Below are 20861 nucleotides of genomic sequence, written 5' to 3'. Positions count from 1 at the left end.
GAAAGAAAAAGTGAAGAAAAATAAAAAATAGAGTTAAAAATGATAAATTATTTTTATTTTCTACTTCAAACTCATTTTATTTGTTTTAACTCATCAATATAAAAATTAAATAATTTTAACATGCATAAGTTTCTAACTAATTTTAATTATATTTAATTTTTTTTGGAATATTTTATAGGACAACCAAACTTGAGAAAATCATTTTCCTTAATAATTTTTTTTCTTTTCTTTGTACTTTTCGGAACCAAACATATTAAAGATTAGAAAATTTTATAATAGTTTAAAAACTATAAATTACATTATTATTATTATATTTAATGTTTAATAGGGGAGTTATTATATTTAATGAAATTAATAATAAATGCTTTAGTGAACTTGTTATAAAACACCAATGTTCTTCATTAAAATTAATATAAAAAAATTAGTTTATGAGAATTAACTCTTCTTTCTCCTCAAATAATAATTAACTCTTCTTTATTAAAATTTTAAAAAAATTATTGTATTTGAAGGATACTTTTTCATTCTTTGGTACTCCAATCTTGAGACCTTGCCTACTACCCAATATTTCACAATATGCCCAAACTAGGGCACTAAATAGGCAACTAATAATTGCTCATCCGGGAAGAGAAGTCGTCATTTATGAGAATTAACTCTTCTTTCTCCTCAAATAATAACCTTGAACGGTGATCAACCACCGTATTATAGACTGCTTTATGCTTATTGATCAAATGAATCTCTTGCAATAAAAAGATCTACCTGATCAACCCTGACATTTTTGTTAGCAAGCGAATACTTCAAGGTTGAATGGTAGATATTAAACATCATGATCGGTGAATCTATATGGTAGGGATAAAACTTATACAAAGTGAACAACATTGTTGGGAGCTTTTTTCCATTGTGGAATAGTTCATTAATAATCTAGGACCTCCATTTGTGCCATAGACGTAGAGAAAATTGTCAAAATTTTAAACTAAAAGAATATTTGATGATTCAAAGTTTTCTTAACTATTCATAAATATTTGATGATGTTTTTCATCTCTCTAGTTTTCTTTTCATTGAGTCATTAATTGTTTGTTTGTTACTCTAAACAAGTTATAGAGTTTAATGACATCCAACCAAAAAAAGAAAAGAAAATCCCATTGTTGGGGTTCAAACTTGTATATGTATTTACTCCTATTACATGAATGACATGCAATGCAACATTATACCAACACACTACTATGTCCAGAAAACCCAGCATATATAACTACTACCATAGCTGCCGGCCGTAGATGCCATTCGTGTTTGAAGGCATAGTTGCCATAATCAATCATCCAATATAAACCCGAGTTTCCATAATCAGTTGAATCGAACCCAGGGACGTTGCCAAAATCAATAGCTGCATCCCAGTCAGGGACATTGCCAAAATCAATACCATTCCCTGCATCAAAGCTGCTGTTGCCAATGGCGCCATTCATTATATCAAAGTTATCTAGACCCTGACCTCCAAATTCATTCCCAATACAGTGTATAGACTGCTGAGGAGTTGGCGGTGGCATCAAGACACTAGGGTCCAGGATGGGGAATTGGGTGTTGCTTTGCAGAGCAAAATGATCAGGTTCTTGAGGGGCTTGGAATATTTCAGTTCTAGGTTGTGGCTGTTGGGCTTGGAGGGGCATCTGGATCTCCTCATGTGGATTGTTGACCTCATTAAGATTAGGTTTAGGGTCAAGTCTCGGAATCTTAGAGCTTGATGGGCCTGATTCATCAAGCCCAGACGCATGCCGTGATCTTTTGTAGATCCTTTCGTCTGTCCTATAGACTCTGCATAGAACAGTCATCCAACTGCAACAAAAACAAACAAACAAGAAACATTATGATACCTGTTAATCTTCAGAAGTGTCGTAACATACAATATAAAATAAATGAAAAGAGGACTTAATATGTACCCTCATATCATTGACGCCACTTCTTCCTGGAGGCCCTGGAGGTTTAGCATCTGTGAATTCATGCATGATCCAGTTGGTTTTGACTCCGTTTTGAGCGCTTCCTCGGTAGAAGACTAAAGCCTTCCGATACCCCACCGTTCGATCCTCAAATTTGATCTCTTTATCATCTCCGGTGGCCTTCCAGTATCCTTTTCCAATTGACCTATTGGGACGTTGCCCATTCCAATATTTCCTATCCCTTGGAGTGAAATAGAACCATTCATCATTCCCGGATGGCTCGTATCTCGCTGAGTAAAATCAATTCATATATGCCAATAATACTAAAGAGAACTAAGACCCTAATTCAAAACATCTTTGCAAACCATTTAAACTTCAATAGCCAAAAACAAATGACCGCCCATGTTACATCTCATTCACGAGATCATTAATTATAAGCAAAAGAGCAAAAGTACTGAAGAATATATAAAGAAGCAATTGAACTTGAATATGGAAATAAGTAACCTGCAAGTTCATCAGGATCATAAGCATAAAGATTGACTTCTATTATCTTGTTCGGTGGCAATGCCGGATGATCAATCTTCTTCCTCAGGTAGAAAACTATATTTTGTGCCGCAGATGTAGAGCTGACGGTTTATTACTTGAGGAAGAAGGTTGATCATCAGCCATTCCCACCGAACAACTCCACGTCGAGTAATCAACTATCAACTCCACATCTGCCTCGTAAAATCTATACCCTCGTCAAGAATCAAGATCAAGTGATCAAGCTGCTGGTAAAGAATTAAGATCAAGGAAGAGTCTAGTTTGAAAAGAACTAGTACCGCTGGTAACTTAACAGATTTTTTATTTTTTATTTTTTGTTATTTTTATGATTGGCTTATCTTGTTATATATTTTTTAAATTTGTGCTTATCTAATATTTTTTCTTTCTTTTTATTTTTAAAAAATTTTATTTAATTGTATTGAGCCTAATTTTCATAGGGAAGTGGTCTGAGAAATATTACATGATTAAAAAAACTCTAATATTATGTTTGGTTCTTGGGAAAATGTGAAGGAAAAAAAAAGTAAAAGAAAAAAAATAGAGAAAAAAATGAAGAAAAAAATAGGTTTAAAATAAATAATACTTCTTTCAACTCATTTTATTTGTTTCTCTCTACTATATAAATATTAAATAATTTTAAAACATATAAATTTTTGACAAATTTTAATTATATTTTATTTTCTTCTGTATTTCTTGTGATAAAACCAAATATAAGAAAAACATTTTTCCTAACTTTTTTTTTCTTTCATTAATACTTTTGGGAACCATACATAACCTAAGATGTTTACATCAATTATTTTGGGATAAAAGCTAATATAAGAAATAAATGTAAAACGCAAAAAACAAGAGACAATGCCTCAATTGAGGGTATAAATCTAGTTATCTTATGATTAGTCTTGTTATAGATAATTGTGTAATTGGATGTTATTTTAAAAACATATTTACTAAAAATAATTATAATATTTTTGAATTTTTTAATTAACTAGAAATCTAATTCTCTCCTTACTTCTTCAAAACTTAAAACTTAAAGTTTTTTGCTTTAAGTGTTTGATAAACTCTTCTATGGCATAACATCAAAATTTAAACGAAGATGTAGAATAATAAATATAAGTAATTTCTATGATATAGAAATCCATTGAAAGGGTACAAAGAAATCTACACCATACATGGTATATATTATACAAATCTAGGCATCTTTTACGTAGATATAGGTTTCCATCTTCAATTTTATATCTACATACTACCTTAAAAATATTTTGATCAAACACGATTATAATATTTTAAAATTTTTAATTAACTAAAAATAACTTTATTTTTGTTTTTATAATAAAGTTTTTTAATTATAAAACATGCTATAAACTTTTATAAGATTGTTATTTAAGACAAAATAACTTTATTTCCAAAAATAAGTAAGATCTCAATAAGAATCCTTTGTACCATTTAAGACAAAACAACATAAATGATCTGTTCCTATCAATTCAAATATGAAAGCATGATTAAATCGAATTAATGCATGGTGGAGGATTAAATCTATTCCTTTGGATTCTTCACTTTCACATTAGTATCTTTAGATCATATAAGAGTAGTCAAACATGGTGGAGGATTTCTCTCCAAAATTCATGTTCGGTTGCTAACAAAATATAATAAAAAGAATCAAAAAAAAAAAAAAAAAAACACTAAAATTCAATGGAAAGAAAATTGAAAAACAATAGTTCGATATGTCCTTGTGCGTCTCCTATCCCTAAAACATAAGAATGAATGAGTTTAAATATTAAAAATAAAATAAAATAAAACAATCTAACCTAAGGCAAATGGCATGCCTTAATGGCTAATAATGTTAAAAAAAAAATAAAAAAATAAAAAAATCATAAAATTAGCTTGTTGGACTCTTTTCCAGCTTGGTTAGTGCTTGGGAAGGCCAAAAAACAAAGTTCGGATGCTTTGTATGGCTTGGTTTGAAGTTTGAAAGCTAAGTTCGTTTTCAATTTCTCTAGTTAGAAAATTATTGTAGAAGTTCAAAATTTAGGTGATTTGCAAATTCAATTTTTACCACTTTCTAGTCTCCTCATGCTTAGTTCAAGTTAAGTTTGAAATTGAAGTGATTTTCAAACTCAACTTCTACCAATTTTTGCTTTTACCTCTACTTCCATATTGAAATCTCTAATCCAATTTTGAAATATTCAATTCACATTTGAAATGTCCAATTCCAAACAAGTTAGATTGGATTTTTACCTTACATATATTTGCTTTAAATAGTCATATTACCCTTGTTTCAACTCTAATTTGTGTCCTTTTGAAGTATTAGATTTCCGATTTCCCAAGTTTCGAAGTTATAAGTGTCTTGCCTTAAGAAACTCTTAGGAAGCAAGTTAGAATTCAATTCAAAGGCAATTATGTTGCATCAAACATAAGTGATATTTTGCCCCCTTGATTTGGCTTTTGTTCCAACTCATCTCTCATATAGTTGCATATTTTTCTCATCATTTTTACAACCTTCATTACTCTTATCACATGTTAACACATGACTCTTTTTACCCTTACTTGGATTCTCATCATCCTTTATTATTCAGAAGTGTGGAGCCTTATTACTATCATAACAATGATTGCCCAAACATAGATTGACCCTATGTAGAGGCAACACACAGATCGACCTTTGTGGTAAAGTCGATGTGAGAGTTGAGCCTTCCCAAGGGCAAAGATGGCAGAGCCCCTGATGAAATTTTGTATGTATGGGTATTTTAAATTAGGATATTTTGATAATTTCACACATATAATTTAGTTACCCTAATCATGTTATGTTTAGGGTTAAAATAGGTGCATTAAGAGAAATAGAGAAACACAAATAATAAAACCTAAAGAGTGTGAAGTGTTTTATGATTCTCTTATAATCTGAATTTCACATGGTGAAAATTTAAAACGGTTGTAAGTTAATGAAACTCTCATATTAAAAGTGAAACATTATAAATCTTCTGTGTTCTTATATTTTAATTTCTCAAATTCATTTATTGTTACTTTTGATAAATAGGATTAGGATATTTTAATTCTAACATCCATTAGTCTCATATCTCTCACCTAGAAATGTAGTCCTCTTTTTCTACCTCGATTAGTGTGAGTTTTTTCTTTACATTCTCTTCATCTATTTATTTACAAATAAGCTTAAAATAGATAATTAATATACGAGTCGGTAAATTTTCGGATTTAAGGATAAATTCGATTATAAAAACATCACTTTTTAGTATTTTTCTAAACGTAGAACCCTACATTTTATTGAAATAACTATTAAAACTATTTGGCTTTTTTTAAAAGAAAATAAATATGAAAAATCAACCATAAGTGTATGACCTTTTTAAAACTTAAAAATATTTTTAAAAGATAGATTCTGAACCATGGAACTATGCAGATTCGTCCGTACAATTGGACTGATAGCTCCAGGCCCACCTGATTTCTTATATTATACACGTGGCCCATAAGGAAACTGGAAGTGCATGTGTTATTGTAGTCAGCCACACAGAGAAGTACTTGTGCTTTGTCTCTTTGAGCTAGACTCGCCAAATAATCGATAATGAATCGCCACGTAGGGAACAGCGAGGAGCACAAGGGAATATAATCGGCGCCCAACAAGCCGAGGATTGTCATTACTCTTAAGTGACTCTTTACTCAAGGTCCTATGCTCAGATATGATGCTTTCTAGAACCCGATGTCCAAACATTTTTAAAAAGGAAAATACAAAAAAAAAAAAAAAAAATCAAAATCTTTATATAAAAAAATAAGGGAATGCCTTGGATGCTCGAAAATTGTTTTTTGAATTTTTATATTTGAGGAACTAAATAATTTTCACTTTCTAATTTTTTTAAAAAAATTTTGAAAAAGAATTTTAAAAAATACAATATAGTTTTTACTTTTTTTAATAAGAATTTTTATATTTTGTATATAAAATTCTATTTTAAAAAATAAAAATATATCCAAACACCAGCTAAAAGTTAAATATTAGATTTTTAGTATTAATTATTTTATAATTTTCAATATTAAAACATAAAGAAATAATTCCCCTTAAGGTTACTTCTCGATAATAAAAATAAATAAATAAAATAAAAAATAAAAAGCCAAGAGGTGAGGGAGTGGAGTACAAAATTGAAAGCACTTGGGTAAAGAAGAAGGGAGGGAAGAAAGAATAAGGGAGGGAAGAAAGAATAAGTGGACAAACCATATGAGGTTCAATGGAAAAGACAAAAGTGTCCTTTGCTTCAATCCATGCTAGTGGCATGGTAAAAAAAACATTGACTTAGGTGTACTTTTCAACTCCCAAAATATACTCTAAATTATTACTTGTTCCACAAGGTAAAGACAAGTAAGATCTCAAAAGGGTAAAAAATTAATGGATTACTAAATAAAATAAAAAATATATATTATATAATTCATTATAATTATTTTAAAAATGATGCCTACATGTTGATTAAAGAATTCATCAATGGCGGAGGGTTTTTTTCTTTCCTTTTTATTGTAAAAGATAATATAATATATATATATATAGATAAATATAAAAATTCGAATTTTATGAGGAATACTATGAAGGTACCATAGCCTTATTGCTAATTAAATTATTTCTTAAGAAACAAATTCATTTGCATTTGACATTAAGAAATGGATTTATAAAATGTTACAAATTTAACACCAAATCTCCATAGCATTGTGGTTAGAAATCACGATGGAGTGGGTTCGGGATGGGTAATCTCATCCCAAATTCATCCTATTTATTTATATCTATTCTCATTCCCACTCAAAAAAAAATTAAACAAATAGAGTAGAATAAGGTGAGTATTAGGAAATTCTCATGCTCGTCATGTTTAAATTTTTTAACATTTTTAGTTTTTTTTTTTCGAAGTTTAAATTTTATTAAAAAGAAATATAATTTATAAATAAAAAATATTATAAACATTCATAATTTATTTTTATGAAAAGAATGTTATTTATGTTTAAAAGTTGAAAAATAAAAAAATAATAATTAAAATAATTTTTATTTAAAATTATATATAATGAAGGCGAAGAGAGGTGGGATAAAGTTATACCTAAACCTATTTCGAATCTATCCAAAGTTTTTAAAAACTTCACAAACCTACTTTGAACCCATTTATCTTTAATTCAAACCCTCCCTATTAAGGTGAGATAAAAGGGATACTTGAAAAACTTGTCTCATTACCATCTCCAATCGTGGTCAACCTAACAAAACCCTGTAAGAAAAATGAAACTAACTTACATACGAGAATTTAAAATTTGAAAGCTTGGAGAATAGGTTCCTTATCTTGAAAGACAAGTGAAGCAAACTCCCCTCTAAGGAGATAAATTGTATAAATTAAGAGAGTTGAGAGAGGAAATGTATTCTTGTAATGAAGTAACATGCCAAACAAAACGAGTAGCATGCACATGCATATTGTAGTCAAACAAAACCTAAACCTAGTCTCAACACTTAGGTCCTTAAAATCACTAAAGGCAAAGTAAGAAAAACGAGATTGCACATGTAAATTTCCCTAGAAAATTAAGGAAAAGCGAGCACATACATGTAAATAACATCAAAATTTAATGAAGAGTTAAAGTAGGTTTAGGGTTTGGACTTGAAATATAGATTTTAGAGTTTAGACTTATGATTGAACAAATGAGACTTGTTCATAATAACTACTTGTCATGAGGTAGGCTAACTGCTAGCTAAGCTAGAGTATTTGAACTAGGCTAAATACAAATTGAGCTAGAGTATCGAAACTGGTCTAGCTAAGCTAGAGTACCACAACTACTACTAAAACCGAAGGCCACTATTTGACTCATGGAAGGAATAAAGTAAGGCTTTCAACGAAGGCCACTAGACTCATGGAAGGAATAGAGTAAGGCTTTCACCAACCAAGGGATATTAAGTTATTTTAAACAAAGTGTGGGTACCGATTGTTCTAGTGTAGGTCATTATTCCAAATGGAATAAAATATAATAGTTGATATCAATCTTAAATATGAACCATAGTGTGCATGCAAGCATGCATTTCTATAAGCATATCCATGCACCAAAACTCTCCCTTAACATAAGGCTAGACTTTGATACCACTTATTGAGATCAAGACATTAATTATCTTATTTGAAAATTAATTAATTATTATTTAAGACCATATTATTTTTATATGGTTGAAGTTATACCAAATCCCGAGCCAATAACACTAGACATACATCTTGAACCAACATCAAATCTCAAGCAAACACTATTTCAATCCTTCTAATGCAACCATCATTTTTCTTGAAAATGACATTGTGGTCAACCTAACACATACCACTATATTGATTATACAATTTATACTAACAAATCAAATTAAATCTTCAACAAGAAAAAAAAAATACATTATTAGCTATTAAAGTATCAAACTAATTAAAAAAAATCATTAAATTGAAAATATCGATGTGTGAGTCATGCTAATTTTAGATATCGAATCGATCTCCACTTGATTTTGGTGGAGAATTCTATATATGACTGATTTGACATGAATTAAATTAAGGGAAAAATAATAAAATAATTTTGGTAGAGAATTATACATAAATGAAGATTTGGGATGTTGAGAATAAATGAGAGTCTACAATGTGAATTTAAATTATTATAAGTAAGAAGAGCTTCAACGGCACGCACCGTTACATTAATTGAGGAGGAACCAAAGTTGAGTTGGAGATAACTCATACTTCCTCGCTCTCCGTGTGATTCCATTTACTAGCCTTTGCCTCCATTACAATTCCTCACACTTTTACAAATTAAAATAACAATAAAATTTATTGACTAATTTTTTTCAAGAGTTTGTTCCACGTTGATTTTACAGAACGTTTTTCAACCAAAAGTGTTTCTGAAAAAAAAATGATAAAATTTAAAAAATATACAGAGTTACTTATAGTATTTTCTAAAAACAATACTTGATAGATAATTATAATAAAAAATACTTTTAAAAAATATTTTTATTAAAAACACTTCTCAAGTGAAAACACTACAATTCCAATCTAATTCAACTTGATATCTAATTTGATGTGATTGATGTAAGTATAACTCAATTTCATTTTTAAAATTCGAATTAAATTCAAATTAATCGATTCAAATTCGAATTAAACTCACTCACCCAAAAAACACTCATTCCCATTTTTTAAAACTCGAGTTAAATTCAAATTTATTGATTTACATTTGAATCAAACAAATTCACGTAAATCACTTTTAATCTTATTTTTTAAAATTTGAGTTAAATTCAGATGAATCGATATAAATTCGAATCAAACTAACTTATCATAATCACACTCAGTCTCATTTTTTAAAACTCGAGTTAAATTTAAATTCATTGGTTTAGACTCGAATCAAACTAACTCACTCAAATAACACCCTTGATGTATAAATTGACTTTGCTCTCCAAACTCTATACCATAAGTGAATTTTTGACTTAGGATTATAAACATGTGGGCCAATTTTTAATACAAAGAAATTGATGTGAGAATTTATTATTATTATTATAACTTATCTTAAGGAAGTTCAAATTTAAAAGCCTCAGGGCAATTTGCACCTACTTGTGCCATCACCAACCACTTGTTGCCAACATTAATTACTCTACAATTTTAAATTTTAATTAAATTTATTAAAAATATTTTTGTCTAATCACGTACTTTTTTTTTACTTAACGGTCATAATTTTTTTGAAATTGGATTCTAATCATGTGATAAAGGTGGTGTTATTTCACCAAGTTGGGTTAATGATTTGAACGGGAGGGACAAATGGAGCAGAAAAAAACAATAAAGAAAAGAAATGGGGAAATGGGTAATTCCAAAAAAAGACAAGGTACAAATAAATAATAATAAAATAATTAGTTTTTGATTTGAAATCACTGTTGGGTGAAGAAAACGAGGTTGCACGCCTATTCTTTTCACTTCAGTTGTTTCTTCCTTTTTCAGGCTGCAGCTCCCTCTCTCTCCCGCCTCTTGCCTTGCTTCTGCTACTTTTTCCAATATTCTTTATTATTATTAATTTTTTTCTTTCATGGGTATTATTTTTTTCTTTATATAAAATTAAATATAATTATAAGGTTTATTAAAAAATTTAAATGATTTTTTTTTTTGTTTTTACCCTTTTTTTTTTTTTTTTTTTATGATTTGCATGAACTAATTAAAAAAATCAACTTCTATTTAGATTTAAATTCTAAATCAAACTTTTACATGAATTTTCGAACTTGATAGTAATTTTAAAAGGTATTTTTGAAAAGAAATTGTATGTTTGATAATATTTAAGAAATATTTTTAAAACTATGAAAAATTACTTATAGTGTTGAAAAATCAGTTGTAGTGTTTTCTGAAGAAACACTTCAACCCCATTTGACAAAATATTTTTAAAAATCTAAAAAAAATCACTTATAATATTTTTTGAATAAATATTTGATAGTTGATTTTTTTAAAAAATACTTTTATTGCAAATACTTTGAATAAAAACACTTATCAAACGTTAGGTAATTAACCTAAAAATACTTTAAGATAAAATATTTTTACTAAAAACACAAGACAATACAATTTTAAAAACCTCATCATTTGTGTAATATATAATTGAAATATACATATGAAAATAAGATAATTATGATTTGATTTTCAAAAGGACGTTTCTAGTGTTATCTTTCGCAAAATTGTCATCTAAATAGTGAGGTAAAATTATTCAAAGCCTAACTAATAAACAAGAGTGATGGCTAAATTATGAATTCTTTTCAATGGATCCTTTTCATCGTTCTTCACCAAATAAATAATCCAAATTTAAATAATTTTATTATTTTTTTAATTAAAAAAAGAAGAAGAAAAAGATAGAATTTTGGTACAAAAAAGTCACTAAGGTCCAAAAACTCACATTTCAAACTGAATTTAAAAACCAAAAAGTGGTATCTCTCTTACATATAACAGCAAGAGCAACTGCAGAGCAAGTAACAACCAGGAGAGAAGAGAGAGAGACTGAAGACATGTCAACAGCAACCAGAAGACTCAAATGGCATCCATCACCGCCAACTCCCAGCCCTAGAATCCTCAACCTCCCCCGCCGCCACCGCCGCAGGCCCCCCAAGCCTCCCGCCGCCGACTTCCTCCTCCGCCGCAGCTCTCGCAGGGCCAAGCTCGAGACGCTTTTCCATCAGGAGCGAGCCTTCTCCAAGACTGTTCCCATTGTGGTGTTTGATTCTGGATGTGAGAGGAGAGAGAGAGTTGAGGAGGGGGAAGAAGAGGAGGAGGTTGTTGCGGTGGCGGAGGCGGAAGAGGAGAGGTGGAGAGTGGAAGCGGAGATACTGAGGGCGGAGTGCAATTTTCTGAGGATGGAAAGGGAGGTTGCGGTGAAGAAGTTGGAGAAGAGTAGGGTTCACATGGAGAGCGCTCTGCGGTCCGCTGTTCAGACTGTCATTTCTGTTAGTTTCCTTTCTTCTTCTTCTTCTTCTTCTTCTTCTTCTTTTTCTCTCTCTTTGTCTGGCTCAATCGGCTCTGTTTGGTTCCTGAGAAAGTGTAGAGAAACGTGAGAAATTTTGAATCGGTGAATTTTTCTCTATTTTGGACTATTCGGCTTGGTTGACTGACTTGAGTTGAGTTGGGCTGCTGCGAAAAGTCAGGGCAGAAAGAAAGAAAGTTTAAACTTTTGAATTATATTTTCTTTTAAACACAAACAACAGAACCAGACGGAACAAGTTTTTTTTCTTTTCCTTGGTTTTCTCGGCAACCAACCAGAGAGTATAGTTATCTACCTGGTTTTAACTGCTTTATTTATCAGTTCTGTCTGTTGGTTTCTGTATCTCCTTTTACTTAGTTGTCTATTAATATCCTTTGGAATGTTTGCTCAGGAAATGCAACAAATTATAGTTTGATTTACTATTTATGGCTCTCAGAATACAATAACCTGCACTCATAGTTTATCCTTTTTTTTCCTGTGCTTTTCTCAGAATCCAAACAGAGGATTCTCCAATCTCAATTATTTCAATTAATCGATCAATTTTGTTTTAAACAGATTACATTCCAGTGTTTTTTGTTTAATCCAATTTATGTTGCTACTGCTTGGACATGGACGCTACATCTGTTACTCTCAGTTCAGGCTCGGAAATTTGGATCTTTGATTTTCACTATGGAACCTAGAAAACCGCCCAAGCCTATACTCTGTTTATTTTCTGACTCAATTGCTTCCAAATTTCATTCTCTTGTACCTTTTCAATGGCATAAGCTCCATTTTCCTGCTCAGAAAAAGTTGGAAAAGAAAATTGAAAAAATTTGGGATTTGATGAAGCTCAAAATTCAATTTAGTTGATCGTAGCTACTTGGCTTGGTTCAGTATTTTATTTCTGCATTTTCTATTACTTTCCTTCTCAGTCTATTAGCTCTGCGATGTTCTTTGTCAAATTTCAATGACTATCGAGTTCATCTCAAATAAATAATTTTGTGGTGATTTGCAGGGGAAAAAGAAGATTTGTGAAGGAAAGAGTGTGAGCACAGTATTGGAGGAAGAAATTGAGGATTTGGCGGAGAAATTAGAGAAGTTGCAGAGGAGCTCAGATGCAAAGGATTTTGAGGTTAAGAAATGTAGTAATTTTGATAAACAGACATTTCTTCTGCAGAGACGGCTAGAGAAGCTTGGTGGTATATCAGATAAGTGTGTAAAGGAGATTCAAGAGATTGCTGAAGCAAGCTTGTCAATTAACACTAGTTGCAGTGTTGGCAAGAGTTCAGTTTCAAATCGCAGATGCAATAAATTCATGGATGTAAGATCTCTTTACCCTCTATTTGTTTACCAACTGAGGGAGAAAAGCTATATTGACACCAAAAAACTCAAATTTCGCTGGGGAAATCGATTCAAATGGGTTGCTTGTTTGATTTATTTCATTGCATCCATCTGTTGGTTCATGGATGCTCTTGAATTCTTTTACCCTCCATTTAATTGCTAAGAAAACTAGTGCAAATAAATAAACTTTGGAATCCCATATTTTATGTCTGAATTAGTTTTTCATGAGTGAAGGAGAAAAAAAGAAAGAAAGAAAGAAAGAAAAGGAATTGGAATCCCAAATTGTTGGTCTTAGCAAAGAAGAAAATTATTTCATTCCTTTTTTTCATCATATGGTCTATGTGGAAATGCGTAATTTTGATTTGGAAAGACTGTGCAGGTGGAGATTCTGAGAAGGAAAATGGAGGGATTGTCAAGGGGGGTCTTGTTAGAGAGAATGAAGGAGGAGTATGGGTCAATGCTCTCTACAGCAAATTGTTCTATTGCCAGTTCTGCTTCCACATCTAGGCGAATCGAAGCACCTGATTCTTCTTCTTCCCCAGTACCGAAACCACATCAGGTAAAGACCTTATTCCTAATTTGTTAATTATTCCTACACTCTACACTGCTCTTTTTATTGATGCATTAGGATAGCTATGCATAATTGCTAGAGAACGATTTTAGAATTGAAAGAATTGCTTCTGCAGGAGACTGTGTCTCATGAAGAGCATGGGTGCTCAGGACGTTGCAAGGTTATAGTTCGGAGGATTATGGAGCAAGTTAGAACAGAGACTGAGCAGTGGTCTCAAATGCAAGAAATGCTGGAGCAGGTGAGGGAGGAGATGGAAGAACTGAATGCTTCTCGGGACTTTTGGGAAGATCGAGCTCTTGATTCTGAATGTCTAATCCAATACCTGCATTCTGATGTAAGAGTTTCATACAAACACATTATACCCAATTGCTCTATGTTGTTTTCCTCTGAATGCAGATCTTGAATTTAGCTTATTGATAGCTAGGCTGGTTTGCTATCAGAAGGAGCTGCCTTGCTTGCTTCTGTTGTCATCTAATGTTCATATTGGACCATAACACCTAAACTCTAATGAAACAAACATTTAGTATCACCACCCTTGTGCTGCCTGTTTCTCGGAAAATTTTACCTTTCCAGGTCCTGCTTTTAAAGGCTAAAGCGATGTAAAAGGTGCAAGAGATGTAAGAATGAATAGAGCTCCCAACTTCATAAAACAAGCCTCAGAAACCTGTATATTTTATCACTTTGATGGTTAACTTTGTCTCTTCTGTTGATTACAAGTTTGGGAGAGAGGATAGTTCCTTAGACTTGCTTACACCATGCCTTTTGTATTATTTTATTCTCTAACAAGCTGTATCACTGAAGGTGTAATGTCGCTTTTCACTAGGTGGAAGAATGGAAGCAAAAAGCACTCTCTTCTAATGACAAGGCAAATGAGCTACAAGCACAAGTATTCATACTCAGCGAGGAGATCAACAACTTAAGGAAGGAGCAAAACAAAGAAGCAACAAGGACCACCGCACAAAATGAGACGGAGAAACGGTCGTTAGCCTGTCATATGAAGGAAAATCACCAGGCTAACAGCAACAGCACCATGCAGAAGGAGCAGGTGTTGAGTGAAGGAAGGAGAAAGACATACACACCCAGTGCTGCTCTTCTGCCTCCAAGACGGTCACCGTTTCGGGAAATTGGTAATTTGGCTCCAATGCTAAGGCAGAATAGTAAGGCGATTTTCCCTTTGCATTGCCCTGAGCCTTCCAAGACAAGGTAAACCTTCAGAGGAACAGGCAGAGTGAGATTCTCATACCCTGAATTCAGTGAGGAAACCAAATGCTGTATATATTTTCTTTTCCAACTGTATCAACTGTGTGAGACAGTGAGACTTCTTAGAGGGACAATTTTCCTTTGATCTAATTTCTAGCTTGCCCTTCAATGGGAGTCGATGTCATAGGGTTTTGCCCTTCCAAAGCAGGGCAAGCTAAATCCAAAACTATTCTAACTCTTGAGAAAGTTTGAAACATTATTCTACAGATCTGCTGTGCAGAGGTTGAATATGAATGGTTTGTTGGGTCACTAGTTTTTTCATCTGATTAGGTGGTCGGGTCCCATCCAAAAGATATGGGTAAGTAATCACGGCAACAAGAATGGCGGTGCATGTCGGGTATGTTGATCGTGACATGCACTTCGCTGGTGGTGATCACTTTAAATGTACCTTAGAAAGAAGTTTATATTCCGTTTATAGCAAAAAAATATGAAAAATAAAATAAAATAAATTTAAAATATTAATGGGTTTCCTTCAATTTAAAAAATATTAACAAATTTGTTAAATTAAAAGCAAATAATACAAAAATAAATTAATTATTAAAATAATTTAGTAAGAGTACTTAAGAACTTAAAATTACGATAATGGTTTTACGGAATATGGAAGAAGATCCGGAAAGTATTATCCAATGATAAATTTGATCGGAAGAATTAATGAGAAGAATGTAAATTTAAAATTTTCATTTTTAAATTTAATTTCATTATAATTTGGGTATGTCGGATGGAGCCTCATATGAATTTTGATGTTGGAAGATAAAGTAAAGAGACGTGTGATGGTATCTATTAGATCATTTATGATGGAAGGGGAATATTTTTAGAAAGGATTTGTTTTAATGAAATTCTATTTTTTTTAGAAGGATTAATTTTATTTATTTTTTTATTTTGTCATTTAATTTAAAATAATTAAAGTTATATTTGATTCCCAAAAATTTTGAGAAAAAAATAAAACAGAAAAATAGAAGAAAAAAATTGAATGAAAATAAAAAATAAATTTAAAATCAATCAATTATTTTTATTTCCAATCTTAAATTCATTTCATTTATTTATTTTTTTATATATAAAGATTATATAATTTAAAAATATATAAATTTCTAATTAATTTTAAATATATTTGTTTTTTTTTTATAAAATTAAATATGAGAAAATTATTTTTTATAAATTAAACAAAACGTAAGTGTATTTACTCAAATCAGAAAAAATGAATGAAATTTATCTTTTCTCCGTCTTCAGTTTTTTCTTTTTTCAAATTTAAGAGAAATTCATTCTTATTTTCAATTTTCTTGAATTGAAATTGGGCAATTTTTTTTCTCATGATGTGAATTTAACCAGCGAGGCATAATGAAAACATTTTTACAAAATAGGAATAAATATATTAATAAAAAAAAAAAGCCTAATTAATTAAATCCCTTTAAAGGGATTTGGCAGCAAGGTATGAACAGAATCCAAATGGACCAAAATAACCCATCAAGTGTACACGTGTTGCGAGACTATTAGTTACTACACCAACCCTACAGTTGTCGCCTACACTAGATCCCAGCTCCCTAACATACTCACCCTGGCCACGCCGACAGAAAACGTTCCTCCGACCCATCAAAGGCTCCCCAAATCTTTCAACAAATGTGAGTTTCCTTGATTCTCTCTATATCTTTATATATTTTTTTTCTCCTTTTTTCTATTTTTTTTTTTTTAAATGAAGGGTTTTATTCTTAAGAAATTACTTATTTTCTTAGGATTTTGGCCCATATTTGATTTTCATCGCCTATGCTTTCTTTGGTATTACAGATAGAACATGGCAACCAAGTGCATCATTGGCTCTGTTGTTGGAGCCTTTGCTTTGGCCTATGCATTCGACTCTGCTATTTCTGATCGTAAGCTGTTTGGATGATTTAATTTCAAATATTCAAAATTCGAATGCTTTGATTGTTTGTAAATGACTGATTTATTATTATTATTATTTAAAACAACCAGGATCAAGTCCCAAAACTGTTGAGGGTGAAGTGTGGTGAGAAGAAACTGACAGGAAGGCCAAGGTGTGGCCCCGCACTGCAGGGCCTCCCGTTGCATTGAACCCTATCACTCGCCAGTATTACACTATCCTCAAGGCCCGTTCTGAAGCTTGAAGCCTCGTCATCTTATCGGGACACCATTGCTATGTCTATTTTCAAATAAATGTTCATGGGGGGTTTCCAAGTTGTGTTGGCCCACCCCTTTATGAAATCACAATATTCGGCCTGTTTGGTTTCCATGAAATCTCCTCACCATGGACCACTGTCTTGCTATGCCATGTGCGTTGCAGTGGAGAATCTTGACTTATTGAGTACTTGGGTATTCCATATTTTGTTTCTTTTTCATTGGTCTTATTCAGCATGGTTGAGGATTAATGGTTTAGCCCTTCAAATCCCGTCTTCTCGGATTGGTGTGTTTAGAAATATCTTTCGACCCTTCAATGCATTTGTTGATCAGGGCTTCCTTGAAGCCCTAGGCCATAAAGGCCAAAGCCAAGGCATGCAAAAACATGGAAACATAACCCTTCAATCCATCTGATTCCAATGCCTTAAACATTGTCTAAAGATAGTGAAAGATTATAGCAAATCAACTTTTTGACTCAGCAGGCAAAGCATCAATCAGACAAACCATATATTGAGCAAAGAAGGAATCAAATTCTCCATTCTTTTTATGTTGTGGGCTGTCTACTCGTTAATTTCTTTCTCATTAATTGACCCAGAAATAATAAATATACAATTTGTGGTTTGGTCATATCGCACTCACCTTAACCAAAAAAGGGACTTTGGCCTGATCAAGGGATCTTTCCATTATTGACAGCTTTAGTAATGTATCAAATTGGTTTAACGCATGGTTCTAGCTTAAATGGTTAAGACTACATAGTTTGCTATGATAACACCAAAGGAAAATGACTTATTCATTGAAGTTGGTGAACTACTAAGTTTAAATTTTTATTTTTATTTTAATAATTTAATAATAAAAAAGGGGATGTGGGAAGCATGGTCTGGAAGTAAAACTCACGCCTATGCACTTTATTCAAAGTGTGACGTCTAAAGTCTTGGGTGTGTGTGTGAAGATATCAAGTGGGAAATGTAAGAATGCATCAGTGCCCATGTGCTTGCATCATGGTGAAACCTAGGGCCCTTGGTTGCTCTTTAAATACTCCCAAATTAGGGTTCATTTTTCCTGACAACCCACCAATCCCCCTTTTTCTCTCTATCTGTCTTGGGCTTTCCCTTCTTTGACCTTGTGTTTCCAAGGGGAAATGCCCAAGTGATGCCCTCAATTGCCGCAGAAGTTCTGATCAATAAGCTGCTATCCCCTTTTCCTCTTCAATAAATTGGGTGGATCTATGGTTTCAAAACCCTAGATTTAGAGTAGTTCAACAAGAGCCATGCCCTTAGATGCAGGAGGAGAAAGGCTGATATTCAAGATTTTGCCACTCTTTTAAGTTGTAGATCTGGGTTTCAGGAACAAAATCAGGTATGCAGCTTCTTTTCACCTTTAGATCTCACTTGGTTTTTCATCTTAAGTTGGGTCATTGGGTGGTGATAGGGATCACAGGGAGGCTAGATCCAGTTATGTCCAAGGAGATTGAGTTGGAGAAATGGTTTGGATATTATTTCGTGATTGGAATGGAGGGTCTTGGGAAATATAACCGAGCCGAATGGATGGTCTAAGCAAGCGCGTAATGCAAATTTTCCAATGTAAAGTGTGCTAAACATGCCTTTGTATTTAACTAGGAGTGTTCAGGGCATGTGAAACAGTTGCATCAATCATGGGTACTATAACTTTCATCTTGATTATGTATAGTTGAAAGAAGTACCATTAGCAGCAAAGACACTTGGAGATATGTGTTTATAAGGAATGCATTTCGATTCGCTTTAAGATGGATCATAATCAATTGTCATCATACGAGGATTAATGGTGAAATACTACTCTTTTGTTTATAAATGACAATTGAGAAGTATAAATCAATACAATTGTGGATGGCACAAGATGTTGATCTACCATTTGGCTTGTGTTAAAGAGGACGTTATCTTCTGTGATGAAGAGGATGCCATTTTTTACTACGACACTAAGATATCCTTGAACACTTCAAGATTTGTATTTTATAAATTTAGCAATACATTTGATAAATTCAATAAGGTAAATTGCGCGAAGCAACTCAATGGTTAACAGTGCGGGTTTAGAGGTTTCTATGGACTTACGCAATATTATTCTTTGCAAATACAGTACAGATTTGGAGGCTTCTATTGGCACACTCGACATTCTTCTTTGCAAATATCAAAAGACCGGGGAAATTTGAGGAGGGTTTGTATGAATGTAAACTGATAGCTCATCTCTTTTATGTATGAAAACTCTTTCCAATTTTGTGTATACTGGAAGGGATGCTGTCTCTTTCCCTCTTCTTGAATGAGGATACCTTTCTCCATTTTTAGGATGTAAACAGGAGGGCCCGACCCTCTTGACTTTGATTCTGATAAGATTTGGGCAAGGCTTGGGCCGGGCTTAGCCCAAGTTTGGAATTTGATTCCTAGCCCAAGTCAGGCCCCAGACCCAAGAACTAGTCTATAAACCAAAATAAAGAATATGACAAGATTTTACACAATCGTCAATTTTTTAAGGGGTTGAACTTGAATATACCATATTTTAAAGGACCTTTTTAGGGGATGGTTTTTATTGGGCCTGTGTGCTGATGAACTCCGGCTTCAAAGATCATCTCCAACCATTACGGGCTCATAGACAGAGCTGGAGCCGGGCTAAGAAATACAGGGCAATGACCTCTTCTCAATCCTCTTAGTTTACTACTCCATTCATAATCTTTCATATAATCAAGAAATAACACAATATTCAGCTTAAGTGGAAAGAGAAACTCATAGCTTGATTGGTTCTTAATAACAATTTTCCATCATTTAGGCTATGTTTGGTTTGGAAAATGTATGGGAAAACACGAGGAAAAAACGATAGAAATGACAAATGGAAGAAAATAAAAAGTGAGAGAAAATAAAAATAGATTTAAAATTAATAAATTATTTTTACATGTTACTTCAAACTCATTTCACTTATTTTTATTTTCCCATATAAAGACTAAATAATTTAAAAATATATAAATGTTTAATTAATTATATAATATTTTCTTTACTAATTTATATAAGACGATAAAAAATAAGAAAATTATTTTCCTTAATATTTTCTTTCTTTCTTTCATACTTTTTGAAAACCAAATATAACTTTAAGGTACAAACTTTATCTAGAAATTCAAATATAGAAAATAGTTTTCTCAAGAAAAATTTTGGTTTTTAGAAAATGTGAGGAAAAATGCGAAGGTAAGAAAATAGAGAAGAAAAGTGAAAAAAAATAAAAAATAAATTTAAAATCAACAAATTATTTTATATGCTATTTCAAACTCATTTGACTTATTTTGTCTCTTTCATATAAAGATTAAATAATTTTAAAATGTATAAATTTTTAATTAATTTTAATTATATGTATTTATTTTTTTCGTATTTCCTTAATATTCTATGGGAACCAAATATAGCCTTATAGTTGTTTCCTAAATATTCTAGTATAGTTAAAGTAAGAAATTCTAGTTACTTCATTGCAAGATGAGAAATATGGGTTTTGAGACCAATGTTTAATAAAATATTTATTAATTTAAAGTTGGCTTTTAATAATGATATTATACATACATTATAGATTATTTTAAAATAAAAAATTTATGTCTGTAAAGCAATTTATATTTAATTATTTTTAAAAAATTCAAAAAAACTGTTAGTGAA

At 31.8% G+C, this 20861-nt stretch overlaps 1 protein-coding gene and 2 long non-coding RNA genes across 3 annotated transcripts; all 3 read left to right on the top strand.

Moving 5' to 3' along the window:
* The first annotated feature begins 11415 nt into the window (after positions 1–11415).
* LOC117915812 (citron Rho-interacting kinase) lies at positions 11416–15327 on the top strand. The gene is made up of 5 exons (XM_034831505.1): positions 11416–11892; positions 12922–13227; positions 13627–13806; positions 13934–14152; positions 14642–15327. The coding sequence occupies exons 1-5, from the start codon at positions 11458–11460 to the stop codon at positions 15023–15025; spliced, it is 1524 nt and encodes a 507-aa protein (XP_034687396.1). The 5' UTR covers positions 11416–11457; the 3' UTR covers positions 15026–15327.
* Positions 15328–16855: 1528 nt separating this feature from the next.
* Positions 16856–17424, top strand: LOC117915580. Its single transcript, XR_004651416.1, has 2 exons — positions 16856–16943; positions 17044–17424. It is a non-coding gene; the product is annotated as an uncharacterized LOC117915580 (long non-coding RNA).
* Positions 17425–18206: 782 nt separating this feature from the next.
* LOC117915878 lies at positions 18207–19642 on the top strand. The gene is made up of 2 exons (XR_004651467.1): positions 18207–18561; positions 18634–19642. It is a non-coding gene; the product is annotated as an uncharacterized LOC117915878 (long non-coding RNA).
* The last annotated feature ends 1219 nt before the right edge of the window (positions 19643–20861 follow it).

Source organism: Vitis riparia, chromosome 6 (genome assembly GCF_004353265.1).
Source record: "Vitis riparia cultivar Riparia Gloire de Montpellier isolate 1030 chromosome 6, EGFV_Vit.rip_1.0, whole genome shotgun sequence".
NCBI lineage: Eukaryota > Viridiplantae > Streptophyta > Magnoliopsida > Vitales > Vitaceae > Vitis > Vitis riparia.
Note: the sequence above shows the minus strand (reverse complement) of the source record. Positions and strands in the feature narration are given on the sequence as shown.

Bases quoted from the DNA above. Each gene is read 5' to 3' on its own strand.
- LOC117915812 (XM_034831505.1), top strand. From the start codon at position 11,458: ATGTCAACAGCAACCAGAAGACTCAAATGGCATCCATCACCGCCAACT. The intron at 11,893-12,921 runs GTTAGTTTCCTT...GGTGATTTGCAG, and splicing joins CTGTTCAGACTGTCATTTCT to GGGAAAAAGAAGATTTGTGA. The intron at 13,228-13,626 runs GTAAGATCTCTT...AAGACTGTGCAG, and splicing joins GATGCAATAAATTCATGGAT to GTGGAGATTCTGAGAAGGAA.